The sequence below is a fragment of the Haemaphysalis longicornis genome, unplaced genomic scaffold (assembly GCF_048455015.1).
Source record: "Haemaphysalis longicornis isolate Haplotype H1 unplaced genomic scaffold, Haemaphysalis longicornis Haplotype H1 scaffold_6, whole genome shotgun sequence".
NCBI lineage: Eukaryota > Metazoa > Arthropoda > Arachnida > Ixodida > Ixodidae > Haemaphysalis > Haemaphysalis longicornis.
The window spans coordinates 185934905-185956603 of NW_027526407.1; the positions used below are offsets into that span (position 1 = coordinate 185934905).

General features: G+C 43.7%; 1 protein-coding gene across 1 annotated transcript in view; it reads left to right on the forward strand.

Moving 5' to 3' along the window:
* The window catches only part of LOC144143397 (membrane metallo-endopeptidase-like 1), a 49024-nt gene extending 32843 nt beyond the window's left edge, over positions 1-16181 (forward strand). Inside the window, exon 11 of the mRNA XM_077675160.1 lies at positions 16045-16181. Within this exon, the coding sequence (XP_077531286.1) occupies positions 16045-16150 (106 nt within the window). The 3' untranslated portion in view covers positions 16151-16181. The remainder of the gene's footprint in view (positions 1-16044) is intronic.
* The last annotated feature ends 5518 nt before the right edge of the window (positions 16182-21699 follow it).

Here is a 21699-nt window from a genome sequence, read left to right on the forward strand (position 1 = left end):
GGCCTCCGACTAAAACCATAGATCAGAGGTATTCCAACCCATTCTCAGTAGCGAGATAGGGCCTGAATCGAATTTGCGCGGGTAATACCATTGGAAGGTATCAAGCCACCACTGAAGCCGTGTCGCAACCATTCGCTCTAAGCACTTGCACAGTGTCGATGACAGGGCTATGGGACTCAAATTCTGAAGTACAAGTGGTGGTTTCCCGGGCTTTGGAATGGGAACAATATCCACCCGAATCAAAGAGTCAGGTAGTTGACCGGAGAGCCACACGTGATTAACCGAGTCCAGAAGTGGCATGAGGGCTCGGTTGTCGATGTTTCTGTGCACCTCGTAAGTTATGCCGTCCCGACCAGGAGGAGTCCGCTGTTTAGCGTGATCTATCGCTGGCAGGAATTCAGCCACTGTTAACTGAGCCTGAATTACCAAAACGCCTTCATGAGTAGGCCGTAATGCAACATCGTTCTGCAAGGGGGAACGTGGATGGCATGGCCACTGGCACAACATCAAATGCAGGAAACAAGGCCCTAGCGTCGTCAGTGGCGAACTGTGCCGGATCCTTGTTTGACGCAATAAAAGCGCTGGCAGCTGCATACGGAGGGTGACTGCCCGATTCAATGGCGCAAAACCTGCGCCAGACAGACGCCGTTGAGGAAGATGGGACAAGAGAGGCGCACAAGGCAAGCCAGCGCTGACTCGACAATCCTTTTTTGGGCCGTCTGGCAGCAGCGGTAAGGCGCTGATACTGAAGCCTCGCCGGTACGGACGAAGGCTCCTGAGGGGCAATTACTTCAGCTTGCTTGCGCGGAGCCCAAATCTGCAGGAGCGGAAGATCGGGCTTTGGACGGGACTCCTCCACCCACTATGTTGAGAGGCATCCATGAGGACACGTCGAAAAAGAGCGGTGGGGTCCCGGATGGGAGCCGAAAAGGAGGCATTCAGTGTGGAACGGAAGGTGCCCCAGTTCACCGCTGTGCAACGGCGACAAAGGCGACCTGTGGACTCTGGAATGAGGCCGAGTAGAATGGGATGATGGTCGCTGTCCAAGCAGCCAGCTGCACGTTGCCAGGATACCATTTGTGCACCCAGCCACCAGGACAAGTGAGGTGAATACGGTGGCATCCGTGCGTGCGTTTACCGGCAATCCTGGAAAGAGATGTCGTTCGGAAGCGTGAAGCGGGCATCACTGAAGTGCTTCAGTACCACACGACCATGCTCAGTTGAGGACGGATATCCCCAATCACAGTGAGGAGCATTGAAGTCTCCCGCCACAAGTATGTCGCACCCAGGGTTATTTCGCCAAAGTGCGGTAAGCCAGCCAAGCCGCAGGAGGGGCGCACGACCACTGTGAGGGCGCACATAACAAGAAACCAGGATTACTGCACAACGAGGAAGTTGCACCTTCAACGCTACCACCTCCTGCCAGGCTGTACAGCATGTGTCCAGAGGAATGGGGTTCAAGGAAACCGAGAGTAAAAATATATTGCCGCCTTGCCTGGAGGAGTACAACTGGAGCTGCTTATGAGATCACGAAGTGACGGCTTCGAGTACGCCGTAGATTGCGGCAGGCATGGGAAAGAGTTCGTCTCCGGAAGACCCAGGCATGGAGCTTGGCGAAACGGAGCTATTCATGGAGCTCTACAATTTTCGTAGAGAGACCCCGACAGTTCCACTGTACAATATACTGGTTCTGTTCGGGCATATAACGGAGTGTTTAGCGAAGTTGTGCAGCAAGTACAAATACCAATTACTGCAGCTGGTGCACCACAATCAGGAGAAGTACTTGGTGGGTTAATACAGAGGAAGCAGGCGGTGCGGGAATGGAATTCATGGATGGTGCGCTTTGATGATGCTTGGAGAAAGGACGAGGTGCACTTGAAGGGTCTTCGGACGATTGAGAAATGCGTTGCTGGTGGCGAGTTATTTGAGACTTGCGCTTCGTGAGTTTGGAAATTTCACCCTTCAGCAAGACCAGGATTTGGTCCAGGGCAACAAGCTCGTCTCTTGTAGGGGACGGAGGAACCTCAGAAACAAGTTAACGACGATGGCGCGAACAGCGAACAACGTCTTGATATGTTAGCTGCGAGGAAGGTTCTGCGGCTTCCTCCTCCATTGCAATCTCCTCCGGCTACACTATGCAATTGAATTAGTTGAATATCGGAGTTGGGTCTGCCTGAGAACGAGCCCGCCATGCACGACGCTTAGCACGCGTTGCGTTACTCTTGGTGGGGCAGCCCATATCGGTAATGTCATGATCATCAGAGCGGCAGAGACCGCACATCAATTTTGGCTTTTAAGGCGATGCCGTTGCGTCCTCAGGGACATCCGAGGCTGGGAACTGGAAAGATTTGCTCATGTGACCTTGTATAAAACAACGGTAGCAGTGCACTACCCCTGCTTTATATGGACGAGGCCGAAGTACACAGCTATTGTAGAAAAGGCGGTTTGGAGAATCAAGCGGGCCCGTAGCGTAATGAGGCAATTGTGTCCGGATCCCTTATACCGTACAAGAAGCCCTTGATGTGTCTCACTTTTGATGTTGTCAGGAATGTAGTCCGGTTTCTCGCCGGGGTCTACACCCACGACATCATAGCGGCGGATGTCGGTGCATGAAACCAGGTATGCTTGCACTTGTAAAATCGTGTTGGCAGTGAGAGCAATGTGCTGCAGTGATCATAGCTTTGCCACGGCGTCCAGAGTCAGCACCAAACGGATGGCGTGTTTGTTGGTCGATGATAAACATATCCGGTGAATATATTGGTGGCGAGACAGCTATCTAGCGACGTCTGCAAGGTCTTTGTGGAAAATTTCAGAATGTTGAAATGCTGTCGTGGCTTGCTGGCAACTTTATATCTGGATGAGGGCAGCACTTTGGGCAAGGAGTTTCGTGGGGTAGAAGTCGTCGCACATATTTTTGCGGGAGTTCGTGATGAACCTATTTCGACTAAGGATGCAGGCTGCCGAGTGTCGCCCGGTGCACAAGCCCGCTTTGCAGCAAGGGGTAGTGTTGCTGCCTCTGGCACACCAGTAGTCTTGCCTGCTGTTCGCTTCGGTGACGTGTGGGGGGTGGTAACGGGAGCGGAGGCGTTACCTCCATCAGGACTAGAAAGTCGTCACTAGCACCATGTGTAGCGTCAGCGGCAGCAGATGCACTTCGCAGCTGCATGTTTTGTGTCATTCGTTCCTGTTCCAAGGCGTCAGACATGGTAGGGCCTTGTCTTGCTCGCCGACAGCTCAACGATAGCTGTGCTAGGCCTAGCAGCCGACGGTAAGGCTCCGAGCTTGACGAAAACTTTCCCCGCATTTCCCCGAGGGGAAGAATGTGAAAGTGCGAATGCAGGAGTTGAATTTCCGCGGTTCGGTAATGTTCGCGAAAGAGAGATCACACACACACACACACAAAACTACAAAGAAAGAAAGATGCATTTATTCACAGACACCTATTTGTGTTGTCGTTGTACTTGATTGCTAGAGCGGATCTCAGCTTTGAAATTTCGTGTCAGTACTCCTTTAAGCGGGTGCATTAGCCCTTCTCACGCCCGATTCCTGGCCAATCCCCCACGTGGGTATGTGCCATGCACAGACACCTATTTGTGTTGTCGTTGTACTTGATTGCTAGAGCGGATCTCAGCTTTGAAATTTCGTGTCAGTACTCCTTTAGGCGGGTGCATTAGCCCTTCTCACGCCCGATTCCTGGCCAATCCCCCACGTGGGTATGTGCCATGCACAGACACCTATTTGTGTTGTCGTTGTACTTGATTGCTAGAGCGGATCTCAGGTTTGAAATTTCGTGTCAGTACTCCTTTAAGCGGGTGCATTAGCCCTTCTCACGCCCGATTCCTGGCCAATCCCCCACGTGGGTATGTGCCATGTCAGCGGCCAGGCAGCGCGCGCCCATCTGCTCCCGTTGCCAAGGAAGACGAGGAGATTCCTGGCCAATCTCCCACGTGGGTATGTGCCATCTCCCCCCGTTGCCAAGGAAGATGAGGAGCGCGCGCACCCGCAGCTGTTGCTATGTGGACGGACGGCGGTCAACGGAATTCAGGGTCGCTTATAAAGTGCATTCGCACTTAAAACCCCTTAGGGTCATTCTTGAGCTTGCCGCCATGTCGTACCGGTGCCAGTAGGATGGTAGAGTCATTAGAACCAGCAGGGATGATAGAACAAGAGGATTGAGCATGATAAGACGGAAACAACGAGTAGCCGGAGAATGCAGGCAAGCCATTCCTTTGACATCATCGTCTTTGTTCGGTGCTGGTCTAGAACTTTTTACAAGGGTTGCTTGACCAATTTAATGGCATATAGAAGCGGCACGAGCACCTTTACGAAGGGTTTTGGCACTCCACTAAACATTCCAGAGCATTCTACATAATTTTCTTCACATAAAACATATGTCCAGTTTCTGACCATTCTTTTTTTAATTTTATGCTCGTCATACTTTTCTTGGCTTTCAAAGGGCTGATTTTAGGAGCGATGGAACAAGAATCTCCATTTTCAATCTATTTTTGATGTTGGTTTCATAAATTATGCGCACGCTACTTGATGGTTCAACCGAACTAATTTTCTTATAATGTCGTACATCGTCAAAAAACAGTATACGTGTTCCAAATGGCGCCCTGCTTCGGGTGGCTGGAGTACTATCCAACCTTCTGTTCACGCAGGGAAATGCGTAAGAATAAAGTTTCATAATTTGTTGCAAACCAATACCATAGCATTCGCAGTATGTAAACAGCAAACCTTGCATACTAGTTTGAATGAGTATGGTTGTCAGACCCTCTGAGGCGAAATTACGGCTCGGCATAATTTATATACACCTGCCTTCAGCTTTATTGTGTAACGTGGCATTTCTCGCACGCCCCTTGAAAACAGTGGTGGCCGCGCTTTGCACTCCAACCGTTCCAGTGGCCACGTTTTCAAACTTGCAAGCAGCTACAATATCCGCGTGTTAGTCCTTTTTTGTTACGGCAACTGACACTCAGGTAAAACAATTTTTGTGCCCTACTATTCCTATTTGCTAAAGAATGCACGAAAAGAGGCACATTTTACTGGGTTTCTATTCATTTATTTGTTTATTTCATACCGGCTTACCTTTGTATGCGTTACAGCAGGGGGATACATAAAAGTATGTGTCCCCGCAGCCAAAACCTGAGCTTTCTTCTATGTTATTTCACGCCTTACCACTAAATATACTTTTGCTTACCCTTGCACTAAGTTGACCATCCCAATTACCTAGAATGAATCGCACAGCCCTATTCTGTATGTTTTTTAGCGTATTGACCAGCTCTTCGGTGTACGGATCCCATCAAACACATGCGTACTCTAACATCGAGTGCACATGAGTGACATATGGTTGCTCTGTTAACATAGATGGATGTTCTCTGAAATTTTGTCTCAGAAAACCCAGCATATGTGCACTATTAACTTTTGTGGTGTGAACGTGCCTAGTTCACCTCAAACCACTAGTTAAATAATCTCATAGTTATATTCCCTGGCTGTTCTTAAACAAGCGTGATTGGAAGTATACGTATTCGATTGGTATCAACGTTTCCTTGTAAAGGCGACAACGCACATTTTAGCATTCAACGACATTTCTGAATGGGCACACGAGGACGCCATTGTTTTCAAATCATCTGCACGTATTTGGAGTCACATTCATTCTCTATGGCCCTGGACACTACACAGTCATTCTCAAACATTTTGAACGAAGATTTGAGGCCAATAGTAATATCACTTATACATAACAGCAACAAACGAGGGCCCACAACTGAGCCCTGGTGAATTTATTAGGTCACCAGTACATATCATAAAAAACAAACATTCACAACTACCGACGGTTCTCTTTGAGATGGACCCGGGGCTATCCATGCACTACCGGATTCATTCAGCTTATAGCCCCGCAATGTACAAAAAAGGTCATATGTGGCCACATTGAACGCTATTTTGCAGTACAAGAAAACCCAGACAACTACTTTACACCTGTCTATAGCGTATTCAAATCACGCGGGAAGTGAACAAGTTGCCTTGAGCAAGAAAAACACGACTATTATGTTTAACCAAACCTGTCATATTCCAAATTTAGCTGAGCTGATCTTTAAGCACCGCAACTAAATTAAAATCCACGCGTGGTCTTTGACAAGGGCGTGTTGTCACCGCAAAATAAAATGATACCAATTTCAATAGGCAGTCATAAAATCAGATGAAGAAACAGTGCTGGGCACGCAGTCGTGCTACAAATGCACCAGCTTAGCCTCCTATATGTTTATATGAAGAAAATATTGCAACATTGTTCTTCGCAGTATTTTTATCAAAACAATTCGCCCAAAGACCGCTAACCGAATGAAAAACGTACATTCTGGAGCCGTACATCCGCCGGCCTCTTTTATAACACTCGTTGGCCGAAAAAACCGAATACTCTGCCGCTGGACGCGTGTTTCACCGTAGAAAGAGCTATTGCTTGAATGCCGCCCTACGGCCGGACTCCTTCCAAACACCAGCTGCCACAAGAGTACGAATATTCTTTTGCGGATCGCCTGGCATGGTAAGGCTGAACACCGCTTACCCCCAAAAAACGGATGCCCTAAGGCCGTACTTCGGCCGCTATTTTTCTGAATGTTAGCTGCCGAAAGTAAACTATATCTGGAAGCCGGGTACCTACCGTTTTGTGTCTGAACACGGGCTGTCGGAGGAATACCAAAGTACTGGTGACCGAACTACGGCGCTTCAACGTACTACCAGTGGGTGCCACTACCTGGATGCTGGCTGGACATGCCAGAAAGCGGCCATAGACGGGCCAGTCTTGGGACACATTTCTGTGCTGCCTGATGGAAGAACTGTGTGTAAACAGTGATAACAATTTTTATACGAATATGCTTGGATAATTCAAAACTAAAACACGCTTGGTTTCTACAACTGTGTAATGGCTGGGAACAAGGTGTTAGAAGAAATCATTTAATGAATCAGTCAATCTATCTACAAACGAATTGATCAATCGATCAGTCAGTTTGTGAGTTTTGAAAGAAAATATACAAATCTTCCGTCGTGTGTCCATCAATAAATCCAACTATACTTCCATAGGTCAATCAGTAAATGAGTAAATAAATCAAGTATCATTTCAATTATCTCGATGCGAGCATGAGAGAACAATTATACAAATCAAAGCCACTAGAATGAAGTACAGAGACAAAACAGGAGACTTGGACGATGCTAAACTCGAAAATAACAGATTTATTAAGCCCGCCATTGCGGGGGAGGAAGAGGGTTCACACATTTATAGGTACTCGCAGTATTTTCAAGACCCCTTTTATGCAGTTACGGAGAGAACGCATTTTATTTCGGAAAAATAGCTCGCATGCAATGAACAGAACAATACGTCACACATTTGAAACAGTACAAACCATTGCTTTACTACAACAATCAAACTCCTTATAGGACAACTGACTGGGTTGGCTGGTAAAGTATTTAGGCCTTCCACAGAAAATGAACTTCCAGCTGTGTCATCCACCAATAAAGGGAACCTTGGCCTACACGCCATATAAATTAGTAGTCATCAGAACACAACTGATTTGTTTTGAAATTTTACGAACCAGATTTAAAGGTAATATTTACCGACCAATTTTCTAAATTTCCGGCACTTTTGCCGCTTAGTTCGTAGTAAGTAAATAAACAAAGAATGATTCCGATCAGGCTATGTTGCTTTGGGTGGTTCACATCAACCACACCGAGATTGGGATACAGGATTTACCTCAGAGTATGGGATGTTACAAACGTTTGTTTGGATTCTAATCCTGCACAGATGCTTGTGCGCGTAGCTTAACGGATTTCTCCAAAGCTAACTTATCAGATTAGATTTGTTATATTTAGGAATCTGGGTCCGCTTTGAGGTTCAAAAAAGAGAAATATTCCTAGACCCCTTTTATTTGTAGTTGTCTTTTGTTATTAGCTTCCCCTCACCGAAACGTAATCACAAACAGATCCAAAAATGTTCGTTCACTTACAATGTATCCAATGTAGACAGTGTTGGTAATTTGCTAAGACAAGCTGTGCCCAGGATAACAAAAGGTGCATTCCAAATATTTTCTCTCAAAAACAGTTGCTATCAAAATTTTTTTGCCTTTCGTGCATCCAAGTAAACTTTAGGCCTCATTTCTTAAAAAAAACACCAACAAATAGCAACAGCGCGTAAAACCGAATGCTTCTCCAACCCGAAGGCCAAATGACACAAAAAGAAGCAACCTCGGCGAGGCAATCTCACAATGTGGTCGGCCGCCAATCTTTCAAATCAGACGGTCTATGTTGCTGCATGCTAGGAGGTGCTTATATGCTCGTTGGGCCCCAAATGTGTAAGATAAGCTGTTTGGTTCTCTTTCTACACTAGAAATGACAATACAAAAGGTGAAGGAAAGAAAAAAGGCTTCTTTTTGCTGGTTGAGAACCTTGCGCCCTACATAAAACGGCAGCAGTCATGTAGCACACAAAGGCGGAACGACTACATGACTTCAACATTTCACACAATAGTAACAGTAATATCAACACTGTACAATACTATGCAAAGAACCAGCTATAAAAAAAAGCTACAGAAAGCAAAACTCCTAAACCGACAAAGCGGAAAGCAAAAGTAAATGTAAATCTTCGGTAATCACTAAATACGATTACAACAAAGGCTGCACAATGTACATCGGCTTCGTTAACACTTCTTTGTAGATTTTAGTTTTTCTCTACTGTGTTTAATGGTCTCGGTGACGTGTACAAAACAGATTGGTAACAATGATTGGTGCGACAAAATGGCAATGACAAGCTACGATGGCGTACGCCGATAGCTTGTGCATTACGAACTAGCTGAAACATGGGAAACATGGCAGTGTTTTCGGCTACTACAATAGTTTTGTACATAGAAAGTAGACTGATGGCGTAGAGTGGAGTCACCTTAAAATAGTTAAACTCACCAAATTATTGTCCTTTATGCGTATTCAACTCTACATTTGCAATAAGCCTTATTGCTCATTTTTGCTCTACAAAATGTTTAAATTTTCTGCTTAGTTATTGCACCTCAAAACAAAGGTCAGAAGCTAAAAACTGGTAGCATAAATGCATTGTACATTTACAATTTACTCCTTCTGGGAAGGGTGTGTCAGTGTCGAACTATCACATAATTTATTCATTCATATTTGTACGTGAGCTGTCAATCTGCATGTTACAATTTAGTGTTTCTGAGAATGTAATCCGCAATAAAATAACATTACGCACAATCTGAATGCGGTCGTTACCAAGCAAACGTTGAATATTGTAACGCGGAATCTATTTTTCTCGAAATATCACAGCTTTCGTCTTGCTGTTCTTAATCGAAAGTCAGTTTTTATTGCACCATTGCCTAAGATGTTCAAACATTTATTGCCGTATATCGACAACTGAGGCACTGTAGTTCCCGTTACTAGCTTTGCAACGTCATCAGCATCAGCAGCAATAAGAAATGTTTGAACAAAAAGAGATATAAAAAAGATTTTTTATATATATAGTAAACAATGGAGGACGCAGAATGCTAGCTTGTGGCACTTCACGCAAAATTGACTTTGTGTTTGACAATGCGGCATTTTAGTCTAACCGTCTATTGTGTATTTTAAATAAAACCACGAGAGAGATGGAGCTTCCTCTAATCCCGTTGTGTAGGTGTGTGCGAATATTCGGGCGCTCCGAACATTCCAACGAATATTACAGTATTCGAATTCGTTTCCACTTGAATTTAAAATTTCCGATATTTCGAAGTATTTGGGGTGAACGAATATCAAAACTGCGTTCAAGTTTTGGTTTCGTTAGGCAAGCCGCAGTGCCATTGTCATCAGGCATCGTGACTGCATCTAGAGCCAAGGCAAGCAAAGCCACATTCAGAGTGTGGTCGTAGCTACCTTACGCACGCACGTTCGTCAAGGTACTAGAGGCTCCTGTTTCATTGCTTCAAACAATGGAACGGTAACTAAACAATTTGTTACCGCGAGATCGCGTGCAGGGACCATGTGCTTATCGCACTCCACTCTTGAACTTCAGAGGGCATCGTTCTTCAATCAGTCACGTGACATGGCAAATGCGTCCACCGGTACAAACCCAGTATATAAAACTTTTTATGAAGGTCCCGCCAGGCACGGAAGCTCCGTGTCTCAGTGACAGGAAGCTCAGTGACACCTCATAGCTTTTCGAATTCGCTTCCAAAGTATTCGTCCTCAAGGACTATTTGCTTTGAATTCGCTTCTAAATAAAATATTACTATTCGCACGATCCTACCATATTGGCTAAGCTTACAGAGCAACAACTTGAGGTTGATAGCTCGAAGTCTGTTTAGAAATCGATATCAATTCCGAGATCAACCCATTTTGTCTCAGTTGAGGTAATTACAATTTTTTGTGTTGATTCAGTGCCATTTCTGTATACTTATACTTTCAGCATTAAAATTGCCAATTGGACAGAACCGAGTGCTTAATAAGGAAGTTAGTTATCCTGGAGTGAAAAACGTTTCTAGAGATTTCGATAGTACATGGAGTATTGACACAGGCGTATACTTCAAAAAATCCGAAGTAAATCCACCTTTGTGTGTAGACACTGCTCTTTCAAATTGCATTTGTTTACGACAAACACTGTTACTAAGTGACAAATTGTATACGTGTACTAAGATAAGAGCCGAAATATATCTTACGTGTTTAAACGGCTGCATATGCAAGTCACCCCCATTCTTAGCTTTACTGGAGCGCAGGTTCATAAGAGCTAACAAAACTTCTGTCGCACTTGTTCATTGAACATAACAGAGATTCTCAAATCTGTCGTGCCGCACAAACAACTATTTTCAAAGTCCAGTGAAACACAGAGCAATTTGATAACATTAAAAAGAAATTATATTGTTTATTAAAAAAAATTTATCCTCTTAGAAATACGTCATCTTTTTCAATGGCGGGTGCAGAAATCTTTGAGCACAGATTCAACACTCGATGTAATTTAGCCTACTGATCACCAGCACTACTTCCCAATGTGTGGGACAACCAGTGTTTAAAATATTAAAATTTAGCTGCTGTTACTTCTTCGTATATTTGTTCCGGAATTTTTTTATTAGCACTATTTCCCGTGATTCCAGGATTTTATAAACTGCGCTAATACCAATTCCTTATTTTTGTTTTATGAAATCAATCTGATGTTATCCAGGGCTTCATGTTTTTGAAATAGTGGACACTGAACTAAAGGCTGGAAAAAATGAAGGTTTCTTGTTCTGTCAAAAAGAAATTAAAATATAATTCACCCAGATGATTTCGAATTTCGCATGCTACCATGATTGAAAAGAAAGCATCTAGTACACCTAGGCAATGATAAAAAGGTTTGACAGAAAATTGTATTCCCGACGAAATGGTGTTTCGAGCAGCCATTGCCGCCACTGATTCACTGGTGATTTAAGCCCCACTGAGTGAGAAAAGCGCCCGTTGGGCCATACTGAAGCTGGGGCACCAGCAGCTCAGCCGGTTACTTGAAAAGAATAGTGGGCACTACACCTGCGCCAACCGGCCATCGCAGAGGTGGTGCGCAATGAACAATGGGGACGTCTAGCTGGTGCATGCTATTGTTCGCAGCATATAAATACAAAGGCCCCGTTTCTCGGCTTCAGGAAAATAATCTTGTAAAGAAAAACGATGCGGCCCCTATCCTGAATTAGCTATTCATCGCTTTCAGGTTACCAAGGCATAGTTGAAGAATTGTTAACAATAGCGCTTTTTAAACTATTGGCAGAAACCGCACCAAGGAATGTGTTATTTCAGTTGTGCACTTTTCAATAAGAAACGCATAAACGCGCACCTTTTTTGTTCATGCGTTGAGATTTATTTTTCCTACGCAATTGTATTCCTCTGTTAACGTCTTACTCTGACTCTACGGCCATATAAAAAGCCCACCTTGAAGGTGCACAATTTTAATTTGATAAATTGTTGAATGCATCTAGCTTATTAGCTATGATGACAACATGTTGGCTATTCCGTAAAGTTTACGAGCCTATAAATACTCCTCGCATTTTAAACGGCATACGGTAGGCACTGAGAGGAACACAGGTTTTCGTGTAGTACTAATACACTTAGGCAAAGATGATTTGCGCTATGCATTAAAGTGGCTCCCAATGGGCATCCTGGTTCCCTGCAGTATACCGAAATGCAAGCTGCTAACGTAGCCACCATTGTATCTATACGGAAAAAACGTGCTAAACGCATCAAAATACTGCTTTATGTTTTTTTGGCCTTATTGTTCCGTACGACCATCTAGCAAAAGCTGAGCCCCAGACAAAATTCGTGGTTTCGTCGTCGCATTGTAGCTAAAACCGCACCAGAGACTACAACGAGTTTATCAGTGAATGAAATACGCCAAATTCATCGTAAAAGATATCCAATTCTTGACGCGAAGCGGACTATATGCCAATAATAAAGAGATACTGCAGCTAGTCAGCATAAACTTGAATACACCAAAACAACAACGAATACTTAAGAATGAAGATAAAGGTTTGTAACCCTAACCGTAGCAAGAGCGTCGGTCAAAATGAGGTTTTTAGAAAATGTTTGTTGACCCGTGAAACCTTTTGGTGGTATTATGTCGAGCAGGAGTTGAAAGAATACTGTTGCTTTATGTCCGTTTCTCGCCAAAACACGCTGAACTAGCAATAGGTTTCCAAAGGAGACTTCCTGTAATTAATGAACACGTGTACAAAAATGGTAGTTGAACCAGGGAGCAATCAAAAAGACAAGCGCACGGGGTTGAAAAGGCAATCTCCAACTGGCCCACATATTCACGCTGCTTAAAAACCAGTATGAGCATCGAAACATCCACAAAACAAAAAAGTGAAAGCTTCATCACCTTTGAAGTTGCATATACCTGCCAGGCAAGTCGATGCACTGCTCAGAACAGTAGAGTCACATTGCCTAAGTTATATCTTAAGGACGTCTACCAGAATAGCCATTTTGCATTAATAGGTCGCGCTAAGTGACAGTAGCTTTCTGCCATAACCCCCAGTGTAGTGGGACGCTATGGCAAACGCCCTCTATTCAAGAGAAATGTCCAGGTTATGTTCATGACTCGCTCTTAAGCCCCTTGCCGTGTTACGTGGATAACACTTTTTTCTTTCGTCAGTCTAAGCAAGTTCTGCAGGTTGACCCTTGCGTAGAAAATTTAAATCCAATATATGCCCATTATCAGGCCATTTATAGAAATTCCTGAAACTTATCTTCATTTTCATGGCAACAACAATGGCAAACGAACGTTTGTTTTGTATACATCACTATGCAGTTCATTCAGCATAGCGCACCTACATTGTTCTTAAATCGTGATGAATAGCTACGAATATTGGTAGTGCTTTTGGGAAAATGCATTCTTGGAAGAGAGGACCAGGGGACGCATTCGGTATATTTATTCAATATCCAAAAGAACTCCGCCGGGAGCGGCCCTTTGTGTTGTGAAAGAAGTCCACATCATGAGATGGTGCGTGAGTTTATTTCCACGAGCTAAAAGTAAAGCTGAGGAATACTTCGACCAAGGACAGGGAGAGGCATAAGTGTGTCAAAAAAACCATGGAACGGAAGGACTCCTCCGGGGTGAACCATAAGGATTTGTGAAACAGTCAGTAGCACCCGCGGTGTTTGCACCGTGGCTTGGGTGAAGTTATTGGTGCGGCTTATGATGTACGTAACGCTTTGTACTTTGCTTCCTATTCTGTTTCTGGTCAATTTAAATGTGACCGTAAGCAGCTCAGCGAACGTACGCCAAAAAACAGGAGGATGGCGCTACTGGCGGATTTTAAGCAGACAGCCTGAAGCATTTTTTGTGCCATTTTTTTAACACGGCACTGCCACTCACGTTCTATATTCCCTAAAAGCTATGCTATAATGAGATTTTAGACTAGTTTTTCTGAAATAAAAGTAAGGTTTGTTAAGGGTAGCCAATTAGGACACACAGAACCCGTGCCAGCAGAAGTTTGAGTTTGCAAAGCTCTTGTCTGGCTACACTTATAAAAGTTGTTAATTCATATTTATTTATTTATTTATTTGTAAGAAACATTTCAGGGAACAAAATTGGCCCAAGTAGAAGTGCGAACTGTTGCAATGGTAGCAATACCAAGTACATAATTGTACAGGTGGGCAACAGACAGGTCATCCAGGTATCCAACAGGTATTCAACAGTTAGGTCATTCAACAACAGGTCCTCCAGTGTACAACATTATAGTGCACAGGATACAAATCACACTTCAACGTAATTTTTAGTTCAACAGACTATAGTACATTTCCAGACTCCAAAATATGATCCGGAAGTTTGTTCCAGCTTTTCAAGGTGTTAGTGCCTGCAAAGATAAGCGGGAAGTTGAAGGAATGGTAACCTTTTGTAGGACGTGAAGAGTACGAAGTGTGGACGTCAGAGCGATCTATATAATGTTTTCCTTTGATTGCTAAAAGAGAAACCAGTCTTGCTATTTTCATTCAGGACTCTAAAGTTAAAATTTGGTTATTTATCATTAGTTCTGTCGGGGAATGTGACTGTAGGAAGCGCTCTGGCGATTTGCTAATAATGACAATTTAAGACCATGAGCTAGAGATGTCACGTCTCCTGAACGTAGTGCACGCAAGAAATTTGGCGCTCTACCTGTTCACGCAAGAAATCTGGTTGTTTTGCCCAAAGGGAAGGGCTTTCCGAAGGTAGAGTAAGGCCCGACATGGTATTCATTGATCTCAAAGATTGACGGGCCACGACCCGGTGCCTTCGCAGTTCGTGGTAGCTCTGGCATGGGATAACAACTTGACTCACCGTAGTCGGATCTTTTGCAATTAGCATCTGAAAATCACCGTAGTCAATACCTTTCACGACGTGCCGGATCTTCTGAACGTCAGTCGTTGCGGGGTCGACCCGCCTACACAATTCCACGACGTCTTCGATGTATATGATGAAATGAAATGCTGCTGCGCTCGTCCGCGAAGGGGCGTTTCGCGAGAAATGTACGCAAGGCAGGGCGATCAAAAATTAAAAAACTCGAAAGCGCGTTTTGAAGTCCGGCCAGGTATGAATGTCGTTCTTGGTGTTGTTGTGCCACAGCACTTCGACCTCCTTGTGGGAAAACTGACGTTGTTGAGTTTCATCGGGTCGTCCCATCTGTTGTAGTTGCTGATGCGCTCGTATGATGAAAGCGAATCGTCAGCATCATAGTCGTCAGCGCCGCTGAACTTGGCAAGATCGCACTCCCCGAGCGAGCCAGAGCAAATCACAGGCGAAGGCGTCAGCTGTGGTTGAGTAGCGTTGTCGTTATCGGGCATGCTTGGTGTTGGAACCCGCCGATTGCGAACTCTAGGGTGAAGGCAGCTAAGCTCGAACCCTCACGCTCCCCCGAAATGTAGCGGAGTTTATTCAGAGAGTCAAGGAACCGAGAGGATCAAGCAACGGGGGCCGAAGAAGCTCGAACAGCTGAAGAAGCTTGGGAAGCCAAAACTGAAGTCGACTGCGCTGGGCATGCTGCGCGCATGATGCATGGGTATTGTTGGAGGGGATTGTCCTGGTTCAGCTTGCATTCCGGCCTGAGCCTAAATCCTGTGGCCTGGAGCATTCTTCTGCGTTACAAAATATGTTCTTCGTGAATATTAGTCCTAAATAGTTTGGAATAATGCACAAACTATGTGAAACGATCCGCCAGAATCCACAAATACCTCGTTGGCATAGCGAATACTCATTAAGAGCTCAACACAGTTTAGAATACACCACAGTAGTAAATTTTGCGCAGGACATTCATTTTAATAAGATTGAAAATGTGTTGAATGTACTTTAAGTAACCACCGTCATGGGGTACTAAGTTAAGTGGGCCAGTAAGAGAGCCTGGTAGCCACATAAGACAGTAATACTGAAGAAGTACTTTTTGGAACGGAGGAAGATGCACCCGGGAATTCGACAGTCACTTTTCGCTGTTGCTAAATTTACAGTGTGTAATAAAAGAAATTAATACATCAAAATGCATAAAAAAGACATCAATAAAACCTATTGCCTTCCTATTTCTGTTGACAGAGTCAACGTCCCACTTCAGAACATGCGGGCGTTTTCACGTGTATTCAAATGCCGTGATGGTGCACGAATGAATCCAGGGGAAAATAAAACCTGCAAGTTGTGGTAACCAACTCTCAATTGTACTGAGGACCCAAGGCAATGGGTAAAGAAAGATATTCACCGCCATTTCTAAAAAAGTGACCGAAGGAAATATATTTTATTGCCTTTGTCGGCGACAAATTTCGATCATTTTCATTTCTCTTTTAAAACTACGATAAAAAGCGGTGCACCAAAATATTGTATTTATTTTCCCTGCTCTCTTTTTGATATTTCAAACACTGTTATGAAATTACTTTTAAAACTATCAATTATTTTAATGCGTACTTTTTTATGGCAAAGAACACATCTGTAGAAGATTTGTTTTGTTATTGCAAGAAAAACGTTTGTTTTCATTGGTCAAGTAGTGACGTGTTCAGGGAAAAGCACGTTTGCCATGTAAACATAAATACAAGCGGAAGATTTATTTACTTGCTTTATAAATATGTAGACCTCAATCAAGAAGTGCAAACATGTATGACAGAATTTCGGATGTTTTAAATGTATTTGATATGTTTCCTTTGGTGTGTTTCTGACAATGAATCCCCGCAAATCTGAGAAAAGTGGTGACAGATTGAAAAAGAGTCAAAATCGTTAAGCCATGTATTCTGGAATCAAAGGATTGATTTAGGGGCAGAAGATACCCAAACATTTACTACATAAATTGCTTACTCTGCTAACGGTGTTCGCTAAATGCCCCGAGAACTCCAAAAAGTTTGCAAATACAGTCTACGTGTCGGGTCAACAGTTGTTAAGGTAATTTACGAATTGCCTCAGTACATAACAAAGAGATAGATACCCATAGGAGATATGATTGGCTCAGCTGACGCACGAATTTTTAAGAGGCAAACAGGAAAAATCACAATTCTGAAAATTTCCAACGTGTATTCTCGAACTCTCACCAAAACATAGCAAGAACAAGACCAAAACACATCAAAGTCATTTAAATATACTGTCTCCCAAACTACCACTCAGTGAGGCAAAGAAGATAATGTGTAACGATTAAAAACAACGTCAAGCTTAGAGCAATTATTTTGCGTCCAAGATAATTACCTGAATTGTGTTTTTTCACATACCAGTAAGTTCTTGAATACATACCAAAATATAGGTAAATTTGACGAATCTGAATAGAACCACCGCATGTCTAAAAAACAAATTGGGATGAAGTCTACGCATTTGCTCACTCTCTTAAGGTACGTATATTTCGGAGATGTTCTCCCGTCCACTCATTTCAGCTGAGCATTTCCACCGAGCCTCTACGAATTATATCACCTTCTTTAGGTGCGAATATTTTGGGGTTTTCTCCCGTCCACTCATTTCGACTAAGCACTAGACACGACAAAGCCTGATGCGAACAAGAGATCGCGCATTGGTTCACATTGTGCACCGGTGGAAGCAAGCGTAATGAATCCTGTACTCAAGCGAAGAATATGTTGAAAAACGCTCACCAGCATCCTTCTTTAGTACGAGAAGCCTAATTACCACCACTAAAGTGGGAGCCGGGAGAGCCAAATGCGAGAACAAAGAATGTTCGCGAAAATCCACCCTGTGGAAATGATTGGGAAGCGAAGCCTAATACACCTTATAGCAGGAAAGACTACGGCCCTCTTGCGTTATTCACACGTTACGCTGTACCTGTAACACGTTTCAACTCAATTTTATTTGAGCACGGCATTCAGAAAGATTTTGCGATACGTGTGGTACACAGTCAGACTCTGCGTTTTCAAAGAAGTTATATGCTCCGTGAACGTTAAGTCAAAGCACACTCCACGGATGGAGGTCGTTTCTTTGGTAAAGGTGTGGAACAGGTGTACCAACGTTTAGAGGAACCAAATGAAGTAACAACTCGTTTTTAGGTTTCGCAATGTCGACGTTAAAATAACCCACGATTATAATGGGCGTAGCGTCGTCAATGGTAGTGCAGTCACTGTGCGTTCGTATGACGTTCTATGTCGGGATTGGGTGTGTTTGGCGCCAAGTAGACTATATATAAACGACGATTCAATATCTCGTTCCCGGCACACACGTCGGCGTAGTCGACATCTTGGTTGGGCGTTTCTAGCATGTGCGTGTGGACGCCGTAGCTAGCGTAATTTTCTAATGTCATTGCAGCACTTCCTCATGTCATTTGGTTTTTTTTAACATCTACTGACTCCTAGCGGATGCTCAAAGCGCATACGTTGCCGGTAAACGTGCGACCTCTCGCGCGGCACCCCAGAAACCACGCGACGCTACCGCGTGGCATTTTTCTTGTGAGCGCATGGGGTTAACCCACAGCTGTGCTCGATGAGTGCACCATTTCTCTCCCCGTCTACGCACGCAGTTCTAGTTTAATGGATAAGACAATGATTCCCATTCCGTTTCTCCGATCGGTCCAGGTTGGGTTCCAGGCGGTGGCAGTAATTTCTTTTATTTGCTCAAGGGAGGTTTGTGTTGACAGCTACGTTCGCGACAGAAGCCTTGCCTGGTAGAGGTAGGTAAAGAGGTTCACTTTAAGACGACTTTGATCAGCGTCTCCACGCACCATTAAAGTAGCAGCGAAGAGGTGACACTAATTTTAGTATTTCTATGGCTGGGCCCAGCCCCTGAACGGCACTGCCGCGCACGGATGTTTCAACATTATGGTACCAGGAAGCCAATTCTTACATCAAACAGTTTATAATAGTCATTCCCTCGCATTAGCGCTGGACTTTGGTGGGGGCACGGATAATATGTAATACTTGCATTCTACATTCCTATGACTCGAGCATAGCTGTAAGTGAAATATTTTGCGTTCACGGGCCTGGTCATTTCTTTCGGTAAAAGCAAAATCGATGCAATGCAACATAAAACTTTATATGGGCGCTCTACTGCACCTTACAGGCAGTATAAACCGCGATGAGGCATGTACTACTGATGCGTATTTACGAGAAGTATCACACACAGCTGGCACAGCTACTAGTGCAATGTGTAAGCGCTCAAAAAAAGCAACTTTGGATGTGACTTCACGCTACAGACACCTAATTTTCTGAATGAGAAGCCGTCGCAGCAAAGTCTAAATACCCGAGACATACCAAGAATTCCTACTTTTTTACGATGCCAGTCATGCATTGAAAGAGAACGCATGTTATGGTTTAAATATGCCAGCAAAGTCACGCTTTCAATCGGTAGCAGTGAGTGCGTTAGAAATGTAGAGGCAAGTGTTGCATGAATGCTGCACTTAGTCAGTATGCTCAGTTGTGGATTTACTTCATTTTTTTCTGTCTGGCCGTTGGGCCCTGTTGAACAGCGGACATGGGTCATCTCGTCAGAGCTGAGCAGCGTGGTCCCCATTGAAATGCTGGTTGTGTGGGAATATAACATGGGAGGTATATCGGTGGAAATTTCTTGTAGTGTAATGTAGATGGACGAAATTACAACAGGATGACCATTTTTGTACTTCTTTGCGAAGTACTACTGTTCCGATTTCAGGCGATTCTCTTGTATCAGGTGTGCAAAATAGTCGGGCCTTATCGGAGGTGCAACGCCACTATTCTTACTCGTAAGACAGTATGAGGTACTTCGAAAAAAGCAAAGGTGTGCCAATGCAGAGTACTGTGTTTTGGGTATTCGGCCGATGGAAAATACTACAGAATAAGCGATGCCCAATGCCGTTTTCCTCATTGGAGGATAAAAATGCAGTTAAGAGAGGGATAAATTTGTTGCATGGCAAAACTTATCCGTTATTTTAAAACCCCTAGATCCTCAGTTCACTCGGTCTCGAACTATCGCGGCAGCGTCTGAAATCAACTTGGTCAACCAGAAAACTCAAGCTAGCCTCTGACCGTATTCTTGGTCTGACTAAAGCTTTTTTGCTCAATAATATTGATAAAAATATAAAATTCATTTTACCAGAATTGACGGAACATGAGGTGTGTGGTTGTGCCAAACCGGGGGTGCGAACGTGCACTGATGCCAAAAACGTTTGCGCAATAAAATTCGTTGTGTCAACAGACTTGCCCTAGGAATGAATAAGCATTTCGTGAATTCTTGCCGTGTTCAATGACTTTCAACATTTTGTGTTGGAATTGCTTTTTAGGTGATGCCTGCTGTCAAGAAATGCTGCCTGTACAAAATTATTCACCAAATAAAAAGTGTAAATGCGCGTTAAATATGGGCAAACTTAAGTAAATAAGACAATACCATAACACGTGTATTGTAGTACCTCTTTCGCAGTGATATTCCTAATCAAAATATAAACGAGGTATTTAAAAAATTGAAGCAGTATTAGCCTACAATAATTGCGTATCTTCAAAAAAAAATACGTTCTAAAACGTTGATATATACAAAGAATATCTCAGTGTAAAAATGCTGAGAGTGTTGGATGATTGGTGCGTTTATCAGTCTACCGTCACAAAGGGCACTTGAAAATGTATTTTACCCCCCAAAAAACCTAAAAATATTGTTTTAAACTACACTGAACCAGACAGGTTTCTAAAATAAATGCAGCAGCATATAGATATTTTAATATTTTTGTTGCGCCTCAAAAAACAACTTTGCACAGGTATAAAATTGTGTAATTTCGGATATTCTAACATGAGGTTTAAAGAGGTCATTAGGTTGTGACCTCCAACCGCCGGAACGTGAGATGCAACAACCATTCCATCTACTGACGTGTACGCTCTTTGTTTTGCGGAGACCCTTTCCGCCATGCAAGGTTTGAAGAATTCTCAATGAATGAATTATCGTTTGTTCGGGTAAAATATTCATAGTCAGAAAGTCGTACAGACAGCTCACCGGTTGATTAAAAAGGCAAAAGCGACGTTTGAACTCGAATACGAAAACCTAGCACATATTTTGCCGGGATCTACGATTTGAGGTAACCGATGCCCCCCCCCCCATCCTCGTCCTGATCGGTATCTCACGGCGTTTACTATCTACCGTGAACACTCTCGCTATTGTATATCTTAAATTTTGATAATTCCCCTAAACAGTACACACTTACCCACGCACCTTACGAACTGGCCGCATACTCAATGACACAATAAACGGAGCTCAAATAACACTTTATAAAAATCCCGATTCTATTACTCGCGAGGGTCACAAACATCAACAGTCCACCATGCCAGACTTCAGGGCATGCCGGGGAGCGCGAGATGTCACCAGAACTCTTAATAATGAAAGACTACTAAGTGATCATTACATTATTCAAATCACAATCCCTACCTGTATCCTTACCTGTATTCGCGACACCTCTAAAACTAATGGCAATCTCAAGAACTGGACTAAAGCACTCAAACAGGCTCATAAACAACCCAAACAGAAATGTTTCACTTCAGTCCCATCAAACAACGCAGACCCTTATCAGGTCCGGATCTGGAACAGGAGAAACCGACCCTTGCGCGCCCTAAACACCCAACAATATAATAGTCGGCTATCAGAGCGCATCTCCTAATTACCAGAACATGTCAACTAGCACTGTGCTAAACTGACCAGGAATCAATGGAATGAAATTCGTAATTCCATCAACGGCAGCCTGGATAGGAAAAGAAAACATGGCACATACTTAGAAAGCTCCTTGGGCCTCATCCGGCGCCTGTTCCTACTATCGAGAAGCATCAT